Source organism: Myripristis murdjan, chromosome 13, assembly GCF_902150065.1.
Source record: "Myripristis murdjan chromosome 13, fMyrMur1.1, whole genome shotgun sequence".
Taxonomy (NCBI): Eukaryota; Metazoa; Chordata; class Actinopteri; order Holocentriformes; family Holocentridae; genus Myripristis; species Myripristis murdjan.
In genome coordinates, this window is record NC_043992.1 from 19,470,610 (window position 1) to 19,490,181 (window position 19,572).

General features: G+C 41.3%; 1 protein-coding gene across 5 annotated transcripts in view; it reads left to right on the forward strand.

The window, feature by feature from the left end:
* Positions 1-16,995, forward strand: part of LOC115369905 (protein Aster-B) — a 56,175-nt gene extending 39,180 nt beyond the window's left edge. For all 5 annotated transcript variants that reach the window (XM_030066631.1, XM_030066627.1, XM_030066628.1 and 2 more), the window contains 16 exons: positions 3,795-3,879; positions 4,914-5,017; positions 5,143-5,238; positions 5,703-5,783; positions 5,996-6,111; positions 7,857-8,019; positions 9,498-9,690; positions 9,779-9,922; positions 10,352-10,470; positions 10,652-10,794; positions 11,048-11,151; positions 11,716-12,016; positions 12,323-12,334; positions 12,512-12,619; positions 13,055-13,175; positions 14,970-16,995. In XM_030066631.1, coding sequence (XP_029922491.1) covers positions 3,795-3,879; positions 4,914-5,017; positions 5,143-5,238; positions 5,703-5,783; positions 5,996-6,111; positions 7,857-8,019; positions 9,498-9,690; positions 9,779-9,922; positions 10,352-10,470; positions 10,652-10,794; positions 11,048-11,151; positions 11,716-12,016; positions 12,323-12,334; positions 12,512-12,619; positions 13,055-13,175; positions 14,970-15,059 — 1,980 coding nt within the window. In that variant the 3' untranslated portion in view covers positions 15,060-16,995. The remainder of the gene's footprint in view (positions 1-3,794; positions 3,880-4,913; positions 5,018-5,142; positions 5,239-5,702; positions 5,784-5,995; positions 6,112-7,856; positions 8,020-9,497; positions 9,691-9,778; positions 9,923-10,351; positions 10,471-10,651; positions 10,795-11,047; positions 11,152-11,715; positions 12,017-12,322; positions 12,335-12,511; positions 12,620-13,054; positions 13,176-14,969) is intronic.
* The last annotated feature ends 2,577 nt before the right edge of the window (positions 16,996-19,572 follow it).

Below are 19,572 nucleotides of genomic sequence, written 5' to 3' on the forward strand. Positions count from 1 at the left end.
CAGCCTCAGTGGATCTGTATCTGCTAATACTTTCAAAAGAATAAATAGATTAATGAGTTCTCAGAAATTTAAAAAAAAAAAAAAAAATCCAAGACACTTGTGAATGAAATTAAAAAGTCTTTATTGAAATAGGGCTATAATGTTATAACAATAAAACAACATAAATAAGTTAGTTTGGTGTGGCTGAATAGACATCTGTTTTTTTTCCCTTGGATTTTTCCCCCTCTTGTCCTGGGACACTGACCTAGCAGAGGGAGGTGTTTTTTTCTTGGATCTATTAAACACACACATACCACACCTGCCTTTCCATCAATCGATATACAACCCCAGTGACAGAATGGGTTCATTGTTGACATGATGGACAGTCAATGTCTCATGCACACATAACACACACACAGAAAAATGTCAACCCACACACCCATAAAGGACTCAGACCCCACCCCAGTTTACAGTACCAGTCTCTGCCGTCTCCCACTGTTTGACCAGCAGGTTAATAGTTAGCGATGGCCATAAACATTGAATATCCTCATCACCACCACAAAACAAGACTCTACCTGTCTGACTGTCACCTGAAAATCTGATACAGCACCAGTTTCTACTGTCTCTGCACTCACTGATCGGACAAAATGAACTGGATTAATGACAAAAAAAGACTTTTCTGAATGTGGATGCCACAATATTTTGTATGGAAAATTCATTCTGGATACGAGCCCTCATCCCGCTGAAATTTCATCCTCATGATTTTAAAGGCATTCTCAGCTGGGAGATGGCCATTTTTAGAGCTGCTTGTGAATGATGAGCTGCTGTTGAAGATTATTTTCCAAGTCACAGCTACTTTCCCGCTTCCGAATTTCTTCTCGTCGAGTTGGCCAGCTTTTTAAGAAAAGGACCGGGGAGCAACACAGCACAGGGAAGATGGACTTGATGGATTCATTCCAGGGTAGAGTCGTGGGCGAGTAGGAGTCAGTGAAATGCAAGGTTTAGCTGTGGCATTTTTTTTAATTGATGCTGCTGTTTTTCATCATTATCCCCCCCTTCCTGACTGTCAAAAATATTTTTTAAGTCAAGAACAGAGGACGGACCTGCACGTCAGTAGTTTATCACTGCTAAAATAGGAGCCAAGAGTTCGGCATCTCTCTTGCCTGCTGAGAGCAACAGACAGTGATCAAGTATCAGGAGAACACTAATGACCTATTTGGGGAGAGGGAATTGCCCAAATAGGAATACCAAGGCAGAGAGGGAAGGGGTGGTGAATACCTTTATATCATCAGGGATCGACACTTTTGGTTCACTAGCTCCTTAAAATTAGTTTGGATTGGAGCGCAGTTGGCTCTTCATACATGAACTGTGCAGGCGGATAGATATTTATGTTGGGCCAGCAAATTTAGTGCAGGCATGCGACCCAGCACAGACCCCATCAAGATTAATGGTCTTGTTTTGTGAGTGGTGGTAACTGGAGGTGGTGCTCACATCTGTTCTCTGTAACTCAATCACCTTGTCAGACAGCAAGACGGAGTCGACCGTACTCTCCACCTCTAACGGCGGCCCTTCCCACTGTTTTCTTACTTGCTCAATCTCACCGCTCTCGGTCTTTCTTTTCTTCTTAGTCTCAGTTTCATTCTTCTCAGCCTCATCTTCATCTGTATAAATCTTCCTGTGCACAAAGGAAAACTATTGCTTCATTCACTGCTGGTCGTAAACAGGGTAATTCCAAGGCATCCAGACCTGGACAGCACCACACACACTCAGCTTACACATTTACTAGGAGGAGTAGAGGGGAAAAAAGGAAAGAGCTACAACCATGATAATAAAGGACTTGTTGGCCAGGGTTACTAGAGGGCAACGGCCGTAACTCCTCTCCCTGTGTGTGTCAAAGAAAGAGAGAGAGCCAGAGGACGAGAGAGCGAGACAAGGATCATGTGGCTGGAGTGTGCTGGGTCCACTGCTCAACGCTGAAAGGGAGCAGCACCCAAAACAGGGGGCGGATACTGCAGGCTCCAGACCACCGGACGGCAGCTCTATCTACTCGTCTGCTCTCATTTCCAAGCCTAAACAACAAGTCCTCCCAAATTGGAGGAACACGCTGGGGCAGTTTTGGAAAACAAGCGTCCCACATGCCATAAGGATCCAGCGTAATGAATATGGATTCAGATGAGGACTGCACTATGTCGGAGTGGGAGGCCATGCTGGAGTTGGATGAGGCATTGGCAGGGTGGCTCCTACAGGCTCCAGCTAGAGGGGAGTGGGGTTGGGAGTGGGGCTGGGCTGCCTCGGACCTACAGGACTCTGACGGGGACACAGAGGAGGTCCCTGCTGTAAGTTTCCCTGCATATGCAAGTGTAAAACCACAAGGAGTGTTGTGAATAAGACAAGGCGGGGTAGTTAGAAAACTGTGGTTTAGTTGATTGACCTAAAGCCACAAGTGTTCAGAGAACACGGTTGTAGAGAGCTTCATCTTGTGATAATTTGTGAGCCATTGTAGAGTCTTGTAAACATAGGTCTATGGTTATTTCCTTCTTCTGCCCTCAAGAAAACAACTGGTTCTGGTATGAGTCATAGCTATTTGAATTCTCTCTGGGCTCATGGAGGCCTGTTGTTGAGAGTGATCATGCCATCACTACTGTATGAACAAGTTTTATTGCATGTTTTAGTCAGTATAGGCCTGTTTTTGTTTTGTTTCTGGTTGTGGTGTTACTGCTGGTGCTCTTAGTTCTCTTCAGAAAGAAATCTCAAGAAAAGAAGCATGATGTTAGTGGTTTATTCAGTTACAAGGAATTGAATAGGATTCGGGGCTTTCAGTAATGTTACATTCTTTTGGCACATCTTGCCTCATCATAATAAACTAACTCCAAAGCAGACATGCTCATTTTCTGCCATGTTTGAGCAGAAACAGACTCCTGTACACTATTCCAACTCATAGACTTGTTTCGCAAGTAAGGTACACAAAGGGAGTTTTAATGTGAACTGATGAAAAAGGAGATTGTGTTCTTTGCAAATGGTTGTTTTTTGTTATTGATCTGGCAGGCATTATTTCCTAATGCTTTCCTCTTGAAGGAAAGCATCTGGCGCCGACACTTAGAGCCCTCACCTCGGCACGTACTCGGAGGTTTGAGGCACCACAGCCTCACTGAAAATAATCAATCCTGCTGAGCCAAAGCCTAAGATAAGATTCAGGCCACTTTCTGACAAAGTAGCAAAAGAGAATGTACTCACCCATATAAAGATAATCTTCATAATGTTAAAAACACTGGAGCAAATCACTCTGAGAAATGTGTAAGTGTACAATTTGAGCTTTCATTTTGGTTGTCCTACCTCTTGAACAAAAGCCTCATTGTCAGAAACATGTTGCTGTATTGCTAATTAGAGAATGTGACTCACATTAGAAATGCTCATAGCCATGGCAGCATGTTTACTGAATGACCTGCAGTTGGCTGATGTTTTGGAATTGCGCTTTGTATTGCTGGGATCGACTAGCATTAACGATGCTGTGTTACAGTATACTCAGACCATGTTCGTCTGCATGCCATGCACACATACATCCATTTGCAGCACTTGTCAAAATCCCCCACAGTTCTTGGAACGAATGCAAAGGTATGATTAGTGCAAAGCCAAAAACCGTGATGAAACTGTGGGTGGTTTTAACAAGGCTATCTCACATCCTAGTGGAAAGAAATAACACGGGCTGCGTGAGTGAGCCGGCACTTGTGAATGAGCGAGTAAGAGTGTGTGAAGATGAGAGTGTGAGTTTTGGGAGTGTGTGTGCGTGTTTCATCCTACTCCACCTTTCACTGCAGGTGCTGAGCCCAACATACAAGCAGCGCAATGAGGACTTTAGGAAACTCTTCAAGCAGCTCCCTGACACAGAGAGACTCATTGTGGGTGAGTGAGTGCGCTACGTGACCCTGGTAGTACACAAGGGCCATCTGAGTACTACAGCTGATTTGCTCCTAATTATAAAATGATTAATTCTTTCTATTTTACACTATGTTGAGAGTAGAAACAAAATATCATGATAAAACTAAGAAATAGATGCTGTCCAGCAACATCACACACTTTTTGAATGGATTTTATGAGCGATAGTGTGGACTAGCCTTGAGCGATATCAAGACATTGCAATATTGTCCTGTTAAAATATACTCAGTGTTATCCTCCCCAGCATTTCAAAAAAACCTTTTTATTAAAAATTCATCTTCCAAAATTTCCCAAAATTAAATGATTCATGCTCATAAATTTCACATTCATCAAAATTGTCACATGTGCAGTCAAAATCAGTTACTCTGTGCACTTTTTGAATTGTTATATTGGTAACTCGACCCCAGCTGCAGTGCCAACAATTTAACAAACTTGTACTAATCAAACAGAAAACAATGTAATAAATTAGTAGGAAACAAAAAATAATATTAAATTGATATTGTAGAAAATATTGTATGTAACTACAAAACTGTTTCAATATTCAGTATTGTCAGATTTTGGCCCAAGCCTAATAGTTCCCACTCACAAACCCTGAGATAAACTTAAATTAACTAAACTCTTTGGATTGCGGCCAAAACACCTTTGTTGCCAGAATTTAGCTCATAATGACAAACAGCATGCGTTTTGGCCATCACACAGTGCTGCAGGTTATCATTTTACCGTATGTGTCCTTTTTTCCAGCAGACAGGGGTGTACACCATGTAATCAAAATGTCAAGTTTTCACGTCTGGCTTTTGACCTGAGTCACATATAATCCCTTATCGCTGCTCTCATCTTTATGCTCTCTTGCATGTCTCCCCCATTCACCACTGAATACTGTCAATACAGAAATACATTGAAAACAGAAAAATTACTATATGGTGAACACGAGCTAAGAGTTCTTTATTGATTTTGGTACGGTGTCAATCTCAAGTTTGTGACTGTCCCCTTTGTGTTCCCAGACTACTCGTGTGCTCTGCAGCGGGACATCCTCCTGCAGGGTCGACTCTACCTCTCTGAGAACTGGATCTGTTTCTATAGCAACATTTTCCGCTGGGAAACGCTGGTACACACTCCCTGAACTTCTTGGCATTCTCATACCTGGTTGCTGTATGTTGTCAGTAGTTTCATACACTTAGTGCTATGCTGTTGTTTACCTGTGTGTGTGTGTGTGTGTGTGTGTGTGTGTAGCTGACAGTGCGGCTAAAGGACATCTGCTCCATGACAAAAGAGAAGACAGCCCGTCTCATTCCCAATGCCATCCAGGTCTGCACAGACAGTGAAAAGGTAAGGCACTCAGGATCAAAGAGGTTACCTCACACAACCCAATAGAGGCATACATCAGACAAAATGATGGGCATGAATTCAGTTTAGTTGCTGCAGTAGAGTCTAAAGAGCAGGTATAGAATCTGACTGGTAACAGGAATGTTGCTGATTCAATCCAAAATGCCAGCAGTGGTGTATGTTTCAGTTGTGAATTGGTGACAGGAGAAAGGCTGGCAAGACATTAATGCCTGCCAGCGCTGCCAAAATGCCCTCGAGAAAGACAGTAAACCCTGCATCCTAACCATGTGTCCGGAGCTCTGTGATAATACATACATGTAGCACGTGAAATTTTTCCTTTGTCTTTGTTCAAAGTAATCAAAGACTAGGATCTGGTTTGGTCACAATGCCCCTGTAATTTCCACTGCAGCAATATTTCAGTACTACTTTATCTGGATTGTCACATTACTGCCAATTTTCCTTCGCAGCATTTTTTCACCTCGTTTGGAGCCAGGGATAGGACTTACATGATGATGTTCAGACTGTGGCAGAATGCACTGCTGGACAAGGTAAGCCAACAATGAGAAGTCATCTCATCAGATTGTGTGTCTTTTTGCTCACATACATCTAAAACAAAAGATTTTCTGCACCTCTGAATTACATAGCGAGGCCCGCACTGGCTTTTTGGGACGTTCCAAGCACATTTTTATTCATAGAACCTAAAGTGAAGTGTTCTCTGCTTCTCTCTTGGCCCATTTTGATTGATTTATCATTCTTGTAGCCCCTGTGCCCCAAGGAGCTGTGGCACTTTGTCCATCAGTGTTACGGCAATGAACTTGGCCTTACCAGCGACGATGAGGACTATGTTCCCCCTGATGATGACTTCAACACCATGGGGTGAGTCAGGTTACCGTGGTTACAGTATCCGTCACTCTAGTTACCAGCGTAAACATTGTCCCGTCAATTACCACAGTTGAGCTGGTAGCGGAACCATTACAAATGGCTGGCTTGAACACATTCATAACACAGACACACATGCTGTAGGCATACACACTCTCTCACTCTCTCGCTCTCACCCACTCAGACACACAATCACACACGCGTAACACCCCTCGCAGCTCCCTGCTAATTCACCCTGCAAGAGCTACACATGGGTCAAATCATTTTTGCATTGCCTAGCACTTGTTTTAACCTTCTTGGAGAACCAGATGGGTGGGTGTCAACACGTCAGAATATTTAAGATACTGTGAATGAAGCAGCCCATCAGACATTTAGAGACGACACCCAAAAAAGACAAAGGCTTAAAAAAAAAACGCTCTTTGTTCATGTCTTCCTTTGATAACTAAAGTGGATTTCATGGGTGAAATCGGCAGGGAATCAGAGTTTTCACTTGAATTCACCTCGTCAGTCGGTCTCACGGAAAGGCAGATATTGTGCAGTCAATTCTACGTCTCTTTCTTAGTTGCAGTGGATTTATATGGGAAAACTACTATTGATTTCCTCCACTGATTTTCTGCTGTGTCAGCCCCTGGCATTTCACCACCATAAAAATGATGAGCAAAGTCAGCAGACTACTACAGAAAAAACAAAACAAAAAAATAATATTTGAATTCCATAACTGAATGCCAAATACCTACCCAATGAGTGAATACCCAAATAATCAAATATTCAGGTCCAGCCCTACTTAGTATATTTCATAGAAAGAACAGGTGTTGCATTCTGAGGGCAAACAGGAGGAAAGAGGCACAGTCAATCATTAAAGTATATGCAAGGAGAGTGGTTTTGTTATTGTGAAATGGAAAATAAATGGAAATGCTATATATCAGAACTGAAGGGGGCCTCTGTAAAACACTTTCTGACCGTCACAGTCAAAATAATCTGTCAGCACAACATTGTAAAGATTTTTCTTCACCTCTGATGAAATACTGTGTGATTTGAATATTTTGACAGTATAACTTGTTTGTAATATCCAGCAGTCTGCTGTGCACTGAGCTCAAACTGACAGCTAAACTTCAAAAGCAGAACTGAGGTCTGAAGCTGCTCGACCTGGGAGTGATGAACGAGAGATAAAAAGAGGCTCTTCATAACTGTGTCACTGTCGTTTGGCTCGGCCGGGAGGGGGGGATTGACTTGAATATAACCTCTCTCTTCCAACCTCATAGTAAAGCTAATCGGTTTACATTTCAAAGAGCAAGGAAATGTGGGGCGATCATGTGAGATATTTCACGTGTTTGCAACATAAATCAGTTTCTCTTAAGGATTTTATTGAATCCAGTGACAGTTTATTTATGCTAGCGGAGGGATCTTTCTTGTTTCCGCTTGTCTCAAGTTGTCAAAACAGCTCAGAACATGGAAATAAGTGAAAATAAGTAAAATTACCCCATGCCATTGGTAGAGTTTTCACTTGTTGCAGTAAAAACAAGATATGAAGACTAGATTAAATGACCTGTTAACATGGACAATTTTTCAGTCTTCTAATTTAACTCCTCTCATTTCATTCAGCTACGTGACAAACTCCACCCGCCTGGCACCAAAATATGCCAAAACGCACTGTAAAGTGAATTTGCAGTTTTAGCGAGACCCTCATTCCAGAGTGATGATCAGTAAAGTTCTTGCTCGTCTGTGTTCTCTGGTTCCCCCAGGTTCTGTGAAGAGATTCCCAACGAAGAGAATGAGATCAACAATGACAACTCATCAAAGAGTAGCGCGGAGGCCAAGCCCGAGGGGAGCCCTCCTCCCCTGCATAAAAAAGTCATTCCCAACAGCACCATCCCAAGCCCAGCCAACAATGACACTCCTATCACCGTAAGTTCATTTGTTACATACTGTTTGCTAGCACACACACACACACACACAGCAGTGATAGTGTCAAGTGAAGTTCAATATATTTTTTTAACCAGAGGAAGTGATTTCAAGAGAGAATTCCTTGGGATTATTAAAGTGTTATACTGTGACATAAGGATTTGAGAAGTACTGGGGAAATTATTTCTTTGGCAGTAAGTAAATTTCTCTGAAGCGACAAACCAGTCTTTGAACTACATACCGTAACCACTTAAACCACTTTGCAGCAGATACTGTGCACACGTCAGACTTACTTTTGTCTTCATACCTAAATCAATTATTTTCTCCTTCTTCCAAAAATTGCAAAATAACCATGTTGAATCACTTTATGAAATTTACACAGATTAGCCTTCCTGTTAGGTGTGAAGGCATTTATTACAGTTAAATCATTTTCTGTCTCTCTCTCTAACCGAGCCAAATGACACTGAGACAGTTATGGAGCATCTCATTTTATATCTCATTACTCACCCAGAGAGGTGCACAGAAGACCGAGTACAGGCAAAAAATTATGCTGCCACATAATTCAACTCACATAGCCTGCATTCATTTCATTTATCCAGTCAAAGACATTTTTTGGAAGTAGTTTAGTTAATATGTTACAGGAAATCTGTCATTTTTGTTTCAGTTCTTTAAAAAAAAAAATGGTACAGTCATGACTTGTCATAGACTTAGGTTATATATTTCAGTTTCCAACCTGTGGAGTGTATGGAGACAAAGACCATATATATTTAATTATATAAATAAATAAATTATTGTCTTTAAATAACCTATTGAGAGTAACTGATAATAAGGCCTAAGCACTCTTATTCATAATTTAAACCTTTTTCAATGATCACATAACACCTCCTTTATGCAAATCTGTGAACTGTTATTACATCATCAGTTCAGTTATTACATTTTTAATATTAATGTAATAACTCCCATTAATTTAACAGTCACTACATTAACAGAAACAAATGTATTACATTAATGGCAGGTACCTTTACATTTGCAGGGAACACATTCATTCATTCATTCATTTTGATTTATTTGAAACATGTAAAAAGAAAGAGAACATAAAAACAAACAGAGAGAAAGAAAATGAAGTAATTTCCAACAATGAACAGCTGAGTGCATGAGAAAATATCAAAACACATACATCTTTGAAAAGGAGCAGGGAGAAGTGTGAACTTATTGAACGCCACTCCTTCTCCATCAGTTAATGATTGATCATTAAACTTCCTGTTATTTCCACAGCCTAGATATAATTTATTACGTTAACTGGATTATTATGATATACAATGAAAATTGTTATTACATTAATGGTTTAATACATTGTTGGGAAGTTATTATATTGGCTGTTGTAGCACACCTCCTGTTCGAAGCATCTCTGCTTTAGTTTTCATTCCACATTATCACGCTTTCCTTACATTTGCCCTCCTGACTGCCTCTCTGTTTCCCAGTTTGACCTCCCATCAGATGAGTATGCAGACTGCCTGCCAGATGGAGAGCTGCTGACCGTGCCACTGGTGGTGGAAGAGAAGAGCAACGAGACCAGCGGACCTGGTGGCCCTGTGCCCTCACCCTCACTTGACTTCAATGACAACGAAGACATCCCCACCGAGCTCAGCGACTCCTCTGAGACTCATGACGAGGGTAAGGCGCTCACAGTAACCACATTTAAAAACCAACAGATGAGGACAGCATTTTAAAGTACTTTGTTTTCTGTGTCTCCGATGGACAGGTGAGGTACAAGCTTTCCATGATGATCTTAATGGCAGACAATACATCAACGAGGTATACAAATTCAGTGTGGACAAGCTATATGACATCCTCTTCACTGAGTCACAGTTCATGAGTGACTTCATGGAGCAGCGTAGATTCTCAGGTCAGTATTTCTGTCAGAAATCAGGGTTTGCTTAGCAGCACAAATGTTTTCTGCATTGATTTTATTGACAATCACAATAACTTTGGCAAAGTTGTCTCTGGCATCACCCGGTACACAAAACAGACTTCAGCGCACTGCATTTAATACACATCCAAATTAGTATTCATGTGCAGGCCATCTCAGCCTTCCGAAGTCTGAAAATGAAGATACTGCTTGCTCTTTGCAGCTGTTAATGTTAATTTGACCGTCCTGCAGCTGGATGATCAGGGTTAAAATCCCCTGTCGACACACATCTACAGTGCTAATGTGTCTGCACCAAGAGACTGAACCCTGACCCTGGCCTCCTGTCTCCATAACGCAGGGGCAAATCTGAGTGCTTCCCTCTGGGATAATATTAACTCGTCCCTCTTTTGCCCTATTCCACTCCAGATGTGGTGTACCACCCGTGGAAGAAGGAGGATGCAGGGAACCAGACCAGAGAGATCATGTACACCATCTCTTTGTCCAACCCCCTGGCCCCCAAGACAGCCACAGTCACGGAGACACAGGTACCAGAAACTGTCCTTATCTATGTCGTTGTGACAAGTTCATCTGACAATCAAATGTCAGGGGAGAAAACAGCAAATGCCATGTTTAATGACACATGAGAGATATTTCCAGCATCGATCACATATATGTTTGATTTTGTGTTGCCAAACACAATGCCACATTTTCCCATTTTTGTACCAGACTCTGTACAAGGCCAGTCAGGAGAGTGAGTGCTACATCATTGATGCTGAGGTCATCACACATGACGTGCCCTACCACGACTACTTCTACACCCTGAACCGCTACATGCTAACCAGGGTGGCCAAGAACAAGTGTCGCTTACGGTGAGTAAGTCCATAATACTAAAATGCAAGATGTATTGATTTTACATATCATTTCTAATGTTTCTCTTTTATTTCATACAGTATTGTTTATATTTTTAACCAGCCTTGTATATTCTTATTTTTGAGCTGACCCCTCTTTTTGTATCTCGTTTATATATTTCACTGTTTGTTTTTTCCTAGCATCCATTGCATTGTTTTGATTTAGGGTGACTTCACTGTGCTTCATAGGGATTTCTAATTCTCTCTGTCTCAGGGTATCGACAGAGCTGCGCTACAGGAAGCAGCCATGGGGGCTGGTGAAAGGCTTCATTGAGAAGAACTTCTGGAGCGGGCTGGACGAAAATTTCCGCCATCTTGGTAAACTCCAGCATTCCTGGTTTGACTTGTTTGGTTTTGGTCACACTCTTTTCTGTGTGATGTGACTCGGGCTCAAAGCAAAAAAAATTGAAAATTCATATTGGAACATTATCATTTATGGTGTATTTTTATTTTCTTCGTTAAGACAAAGAGACATGACCAAGGGCCTCCATGTCAAATGAGTACAAAAGCCATTATTGAATGAAATTCTTCATTTTGTTTTCATTCATTTTTCCTAGTGTCTCAGTGGAAACACTGTAATACTTGCCACACAAATGTGAATAAAGAGAAATATCAGTTAAACACAAAAATGGACAGTCCAAATGTGGCATATAACTGTACGGTTCTTAGCAGTGCACTTCAGCATTATTAGGCCACCAATATTGGGTTAAAGATAGAAAACTTATGACCTTAAGTATCGACCTTCTGAAAAGAAGAGAATTGAGCAAATGATTACATGTGAGGATTGTGGCATATAAATTTATTAATTATCCATCTAAGTGAGCTTGGATGATAATGTGATATGAATATGCACTATAACCCTGGTCCTATTTTCTTCATCAGAAGTGGAGCTGTCCAAGGTGGAGGAGCTGCTGACCGAATCCCACCGCCCATCTCCCAAGGCCAAGGTGGTGAAGAACTCGATGGTGAGGCGGAGGAAGAGGCCCCTCCCACACATGCGTAGCCAGCATCTGGACGAGGCACTCAGCCCCGTAACCACGCCAACAGATGAGGACGTGATCCAGCGGATCAAACAAGTGGCAGGCTCCACCCAGACCAGACACCAGAGCCCAGAGCACCATCACCTGCCTGGAGGCCTGGCTCTTTATAGTGTCTCCAAACTGCTGCTCATCATCAGCTTTGTGTACGGCACTGACCACAGTACATACACACACACACACACACACACAAGCACACAAATACAAATACATATGCAGAGTATGCAAATGTTGATAGAAAAACAATTTCATTCCACACACACTCGCATTAAAACCCACGCAGTCTTTTCTGATTCACCCGTATCATAAATTCATCTATTATCTCTGTGGGATTTTCTCTTAATTCCAGTCTAAAGTCATGAAAATTATTGTCTTTCTTGTAAATGTGTGTTTGTTTTTGTGTGTTTTCTGAGTGTAACTCCTCTCTCTTCTCCTTTCATTGCCATCCATAGGATCTGTCTCAGGTACATATCTCAACTAATCAACCAGCGTAGCCAGTGGGGTTTATTGTAAAAACCCTCCCACTACACTTTAAATGTCACTTCCACTTATGGAGCAGCTAATTCAGGGTATTATCATAAATCACATCTTACAGTGCCTTGTTTATTTCATCTCACCATTTCTCTCCTGCTCTCCCTCAGCCTGGTTCTGCTGGTGTTCCTCAACATGATGCTCTTCTACAAGCTGTGGATGCTGGAGTACTCTGCACAGTCGCTCACCACCTGGCAAGGTCTGCGGCTTCATGAAAGGTACATGCAAACAGCGAGCATGCGCACACACACATTTTACACAGATTTTCAGCATCTGTTGTTCATGTAGAATTTAAATATTGCAGAGGTTCAACATGGTTTAAGGACATTTGAGGCATTTTGGGCCATACAGCCTTGCAACTTATTACTGCAGAGACTAAACAGAATTTTTCTAGTTACTTGGCCCTTTTTTGTTCAAAAGCTGTTTTGTTCACACACACACACACACACACACACACACACACATACACATTCAACCATAACCATATGGCCATTCATGTGTGTGGCAGGAAAACACTTCAGCGTTTAGATGGAATGGTTCTTGGCTCACTGAAACAATTTACTAAACAGTTGTTGACAGTCCATCAAAATGGTAGTCATGCTTCAGTGGCCTCACCCTGATGTTGAGTGTGTGTGTTTGTGTGTGTTTCCCAGTAAACTGCCTCAGACGCAGATGGAGTGGGCCCAGCTCCTGGAGTCGCAGCAGCGTTACCATGACGCCGAGCTGCAGAAATGGAGAGAGATCATCAAGTCGTCAGTGGTGCTACTAGACCAGGTACTGAGGCACAAGTATATTAAAAACTTGTATATGAACATAGTAGATAGTAGAAATAATATGCAAAGTTAAACCCACTCATGCTATGGTTACTTTTCTCTTTGTAATGCTGACACAGAGGCTAGCCATCTTTTGGGCTGATGTCAAATTTTTCTTGAAGCCCAGTGATAGTGTAGTAGTTAAAGAAAAATCCCCAGCACTTACATTGTCAGATGTCATCAAGTTACGATATTCAGAGCAATCCAGGAGTAATTTTGTGATTAGGTGTTGTCAGACTGTGGGAGTATGTTCCCAGTTTCCCCCAGAATTACCATGCAAGATAAATAACAATATATCCAAGTGGTTTACACTTTTGAGTGATTCCCTCCCTGCATTACGTCCAATCTCAGAATCCTGTTTTAACATGAGAAGGATACACTCAACATGCTGTTCCTTTGTGTTTAAAGAGTAACCAAACCTCAAACTGGGGCTGGGCAAAATAGTGAAATATCGATAATTTAATGTGAGACTTGACATTGGCTGGGATCATGGATTACGTGATATGGCACAAGTATTGCCTTTTCCTGGTTTTAAGGGCTGCATTACAATAATGTGCTGAAATTTTCTGAACTAACCAGACTGGTCTGGCTGTTCTGTTATTTGCCTCTAACCACATAGGCATTACTGATAATTATTTATCACTGTGTAAGAGACAACAAGATGTAGTTGATCAAAAATATTGCGATATTTGATTTTGTCCATATCGGCCAGCCCTACCTCAAATCCAAATCTGGGTAAAGCCTGACCTCTAATGGTGAAAAGTAGGGTGCCCGGTGTCTGGTGGTAGGTAATGTCACCACCCATAGAGTACAAGTGGTGACATCACCTGCCACCAAAGACCAGGCATCCTGCTTTTCACCATTAGAGGTCAGCGTTTAGTCAGTGATTAAAAAGTGACCAAACCAAAGACCCAAATGTGGGGCTTAGTATATGATCTGCTTCTGGCTGATCTTTGATGCCTGGAGATGTCACCACTCAAAAGAAGGTGGCACTCAATAGAAGGTGATGTCTCCTGTCACCAAAGATCAGCCAACAGCAGATGGCCAATTCAGTAGCCTTTCACAACTAGATATCAGGCTTTACTCAGATTTGGGTTGGGATTTGGTTACTCTATAAGTTGGATTTGTCTTTTAAAACCCTTGCCTCTGGATCCACATGTTACCCAACTGACTAAGGCTTTAATACTACCAAAACTCCCTCTCTTATGTGTCCCCTCACTCTGTGTCTTCTCAGCGCCGTTGTCATAGCAAAGAAGAAAACACAGTGGGAGCTGGACTGCTCCCACTGTTTCAAAAAGCTTTATCATTGTAGGCTGTTGTTCCACACAATAGAAGATCAGGGAAGGGACGATGGATTGGGCTCCTAATGTTCGTCACAGCCTCTGGTGGACTGTTTTGGACGAACGTTGGTGGAATGCTTTATTCTGACACTGTGGTCCAGCATTTTGGATGTAACCCTGATTTGCCACCACCAAACCAACAGGGCCCTAAATTTCATTCTAAATATCTCAGACACTCATGGGTCAAATTTGATGAACCTTTGGGTAATGATGCATTTTTACACTGATCCAGCATCTTCAAAAGAAAGTATCGGGGCCACCACTGTGCCACCAACAGACCAAAGTTAAGCAATTACACACAAGCCAACTTGTATCAGTCATAGGGAAAGTCATGGTCACTGTTGCCTTGTTGTAATTGTCACAGATATATTGTGCAAGCTAATTCACTGATGTCTGTTATTCTTCCTCTTCTGTAGATGAAGGACTCTTTGTTGAACCTCCAGCGGGGCATTGGCTTAAGGGACTACAGCTCTGAGGCTGAGGAGAAGAGAAGTCGCTATCACTGACACACCACCACTAGGCCATGAGGGCATGCTGTGCAATACAGGACCTGTTTTGTTTGTGTACCAGTATGCAGGCAACAGCAAGACAGAGACAGGACAAAGGGGGGAGGCGGGACCAAGAGAGAGCTGGCCCAATAGCGACCAAGGAGGAACAGTGCAAAAAAGTCCCACCCCTCCAGCTCACAGAGGTCACAACTCTGGAAGAGGAAACCATGGACAGGAAGTGCCCCTATCACAGACAGGAACTGAGGTGTCCCCAACAGCACTGAGGCATTGTGGGAAGATGCTAAGCCTGCACCTTGACCACACCTGTGTGATAATCATTTCCTTCTCCTCTCTTTTATCTTGAGTTTATTTCCAAGGGCATCCTACTGTAAGCCATGGCTACGTGGAGAGTGGAAGAGAGAAAGAAGGAAACCTGCTGCATGCGTTTAGTCAACTTAGCTCCCCTCAGTTAGTGTTATGTGGTTCAATTCCTGTCTGTGCGTGTCAAAAAAGAAGAACAGGACAAGAGGAGAGACAGAGACAAAAGAAAGGCGGTCCTTTCGAGTCTTAAAGGCTTTCTACACTCTCTCGACTGTTCCAAACCAATTGTTCCCCCTAGAGGTCCTCGCTGCAGTGTCCCTTTAATAAAACACCAGTAGAGTCACAGGTCATCTGAGTGCACTGCAGTGCCAGGATCAGTACTGAAGGATGCACAGCATAGTACTGTAGGAGGGAGCTCAGTTTCACTAATCAGTCCCTACTGCCTTGTTTTAGCCGGGCCTGTGTGGTCTCTGTCAGGGCTGGCTCCCTGCATGGCCTCAGGTCAGGCTGCTGTGTTGAAATATTTATTCTCATTCACTTATTGGTTCCACTTTTCATTGCAGTTTGAATCTAAAGATTGTGAAAACCCACTGTTTTCTCTTAGGATTGTTACCTCAAAGCAAAAACAAACAGACGGGATACAGAGATGCTAAGAAATGAAACCCACTCTTAAGGTTTATGGGATCACTGAACAGTATTTTGAACCTTCTCACACAAATCGTAGGAATCTGTTTCTACTGTCTATTGATCTCTGTGTCTGTTGCCATTGCTGCTGAATCCTGGAACATCTTAAGTTTGTATTTCTTTGTATGCACAGTGTTGATTCCCTTACAATGCATATTTCCCCACCCTTCCGAAAGAGGAGGAAGTGTTAGCCTTGGAGGAAAAAAGACCAGACTTTGATCTAAGGTTATCAGTCCTTGAAAAAGGGATGCTGCAGCCAGACAAGTAGGGAGACCTATGTTCTTATGTTTTATTACTAAACTGTGACTATATCTCTTTAAAATGTTTCAAATTAGGAAGAATTCTATGAATATATTTGAAATATATACATATATTTCATTATTTAATATATATATTTCAAAATATATAAACATGACATATATTTATTGTTAATTTATGTATATAGGAAAGTTATCAGAGCTCTAGACCGGTTCAAGAATTTCTAACAAAAAGTTTTTTTTCTTCTGAAATGCATGCCAGATATGTCTGTGACATGTCTAGTGTGCAAGTGTGAGTGTGCATTTGTGCAAATACATTTGCGCATGTGTGTGTTTGTGCGCGCGAGTGTGCGGGTGTGTGTATGCAGGTATGCATGCATACATGTGTGCTGTCATGTGTAAAGTGTGACATTTTTACCATTCCACACTTGTGTGTTTCTCAAGATTTCATTTCTGGCACATGTAGCCAAACTGCCTTTTTTGATGCTCATGCGTTTGGATGCAGCCTTGCATTAGCCCCACCAGGCTACAGTTTACAAATGAAGAGTTTTGTTCCAAAATGAGGTATCCAACATTTGAAAAAAAAAAAAATCTAATTAAACCTACTTTTACAACAAGATAAGTTGCAAAAACTTGACCATTAATGGTACAGACAGTTAAAAAAAAAAAAAGTTGCTTAATTCCTTGACATACAAAATGACATTTTTACAGATCTTTTCAAAATTATGAATGAAAAACTTAATTAATGATTTCCTCTTAAAAAGGATATATAGCATTTTGGAGATTAACTCTTCCCTCTGTCCCCTATGGGAAATGCTCTGTCCCTGCCACCACATTAGTGGCCTGGCATCAGTCACACAACCACCTTTTGCTGAGAAACCCTTCCCTCCACCCAAACAATAATACTGCCCCCTCCCCACTTCAAGTGTCTGTCTTGGATGCAGTGAAAGCATGAGAATGAACTTTTGACACAACTAAATTGAACCAAAAGAGAGAAGTCGATATGTACCTTCACGAGATGTCATGTTATTTTAAAAGAAGTATTTATCATGTATTTCATGTATTATATATATTGGATTGGGTGCAGTAAAGAGCATCTCGTAAGAGTTTGTGAACAGAAACCCCTTACAGCTGACTTGAATCAGCGAGGACAGCACTTCCAAAAAAAAAAAAAAAAAAAAGAAAACTTCCATATGTATAAAAAGAGAAAGTGATGCACTTTACAGACTTTCCAAATAGAGGGTGAAAGAGTGAAGACGTGACAGTGTTCATGTACGGAGGTCTGAGGAAATGGCTTCATTGACATGGCTCAATATTTGCCAACCACAAAGGTGGATGTAGAACTTTCAAAATCATTGTGAGTAGCTGGGTTTGGGTCATGCTGTTTTGTTCTCACTTCAAAATAGTATTTTTCTAGTTGTTTTTGCATTATTGTCTATGTTTTACAGTGCATTTTCATAAAATCAAGCATCCACCAGAGAAAAACACACTCACGTGCACTAGCATTTTAACAATCTGTAGTTTGCATTTTTTCTGCTCCACTTTCCAAACGAGCAGCTCCAGACTAAGCATCGCTGCTGACTTTCTAGTGGATTTCAGGGCTAGACAGGAGTGAGTTCTTTGTGTGAGCTGATAGGTATCTTTACAGTGTGCCTGCTCTGGCGTGTTACTGAACGACTTCTTGAAAACAAAGGATTGGACCCCCTGCTGTGTGTGCGTGTGTAAAATTGCATTTTAAAGAGGGCAAAGAGTACTGACAAGATATGGGAAACCTGAAGATTTGAATGTGAGTGGTTGGAAATGTTTCTGTTTTATAGAAATCACTTTCACAATCAGGCTTAATGATGCTGAAGAATTATAATGAGGTTATGTTTCATATGATGGTATATGAGAATTTGACTGAAATGCTTTAAGAGTTTGTGTTTCAAAGTGTAAGCAATGGATTTTCTTTTTGTTTCGTTTTTATTTTTTCATTGCTTGATTTGTATCATTTTACTTTAGAAATTACAAACATTCTCAGCTATTTTGAACAGGATATGATGATGCACAGTTGGTTAAATATGCCAGTATCTTTCATTCCAGTCTGTAATACTTTTCCTTGCTGGGTCATCCAGCTCTGGTTTTATTGCCTTATTGATTTGTATTCTTAGGGCAACTGCAATGCTTTTTCTGCACTATGTTTAGGCTGACTGAAATAGTTTTGACACTGATGGCCTGTTAAATTTCACCAGTGTTATTTTTGCCAGAATTTCTGTTAGAAGTACATCCTGCTCTCAGACAGAATTTAGGATTCAGTCCCAGTAGGCCAAGGCCAGGTAGGCACCTTATTTTGAAAGGCATTATTCATCTCAGTCACAGGTGAAGAAGTCGATCTCCACAGTGACTTTGATTTTCACCTTCATCAGTCCCGTAAAAACTCCATGTTACTCCTTATAACAAGCAACAGATTTGATGTTCCCAAATGTGAACTATGATTTCTCAACTGGTTGTTCTGCTTTTTGTTTTTTTGTTTTTTCTGAATCTCTTTTGTCTAGTGTGCACTCATTTATCGGCATTACACGAATGATTGTATGATTGCTATCAGTGCACAGCTGTGGAACCAAGGCAGTAACACAGGTCTTGATCCCACCTTTTTGTCTCTGACACCTAATGAATTGTGTGCTCCACTGAATACATTAATTGGTATTTGTCCTGCTGTCACAAGGACGGCGCGGCAACAGTCCCACAAGCACAGCTCAGTACTAACAACCTTGGTTAACACGTGATAATAATCACACACCCTCCTGGAAATTACTACTGATCAAACTCATAGCAAATGCTCCTGTTCGAGTGTGTTTTTGACAGCATATATACTGGTGTAATTCTGTTCAAAAAGAATTCTACTGTCTGTTCCTGTTTTTGTTTTTTTTGTTTTTTTTGTTTGTTTGTTTTTTTGTTTTTTAGAGTATGTTTTGATCGCTAGAGAGAATTTTAGTGAAATTTATACATGAAATGTATACTGTCAGTATATGTTGTGTATATCTGCAGTGTACACACACACTGATAAAAGAATCCAGCCTGCGCTGTGCGTGGGTTTTGACTTGCCGATGACTTTGCCTAATAGAGACTAAGATAAAAGTGGCTTTCTGGTTCATGTGAAGTAGAAATGGGAAGTAAGAATTAAAAAGAAAAAGATTATTGAACAAATCCAAGCTATGATCTTTTGAGTTTGTACTTTGATGTTTTTTTCCATGATTTGTGTGGCAGTGCTGATTGCTGTCAAGCGGCCA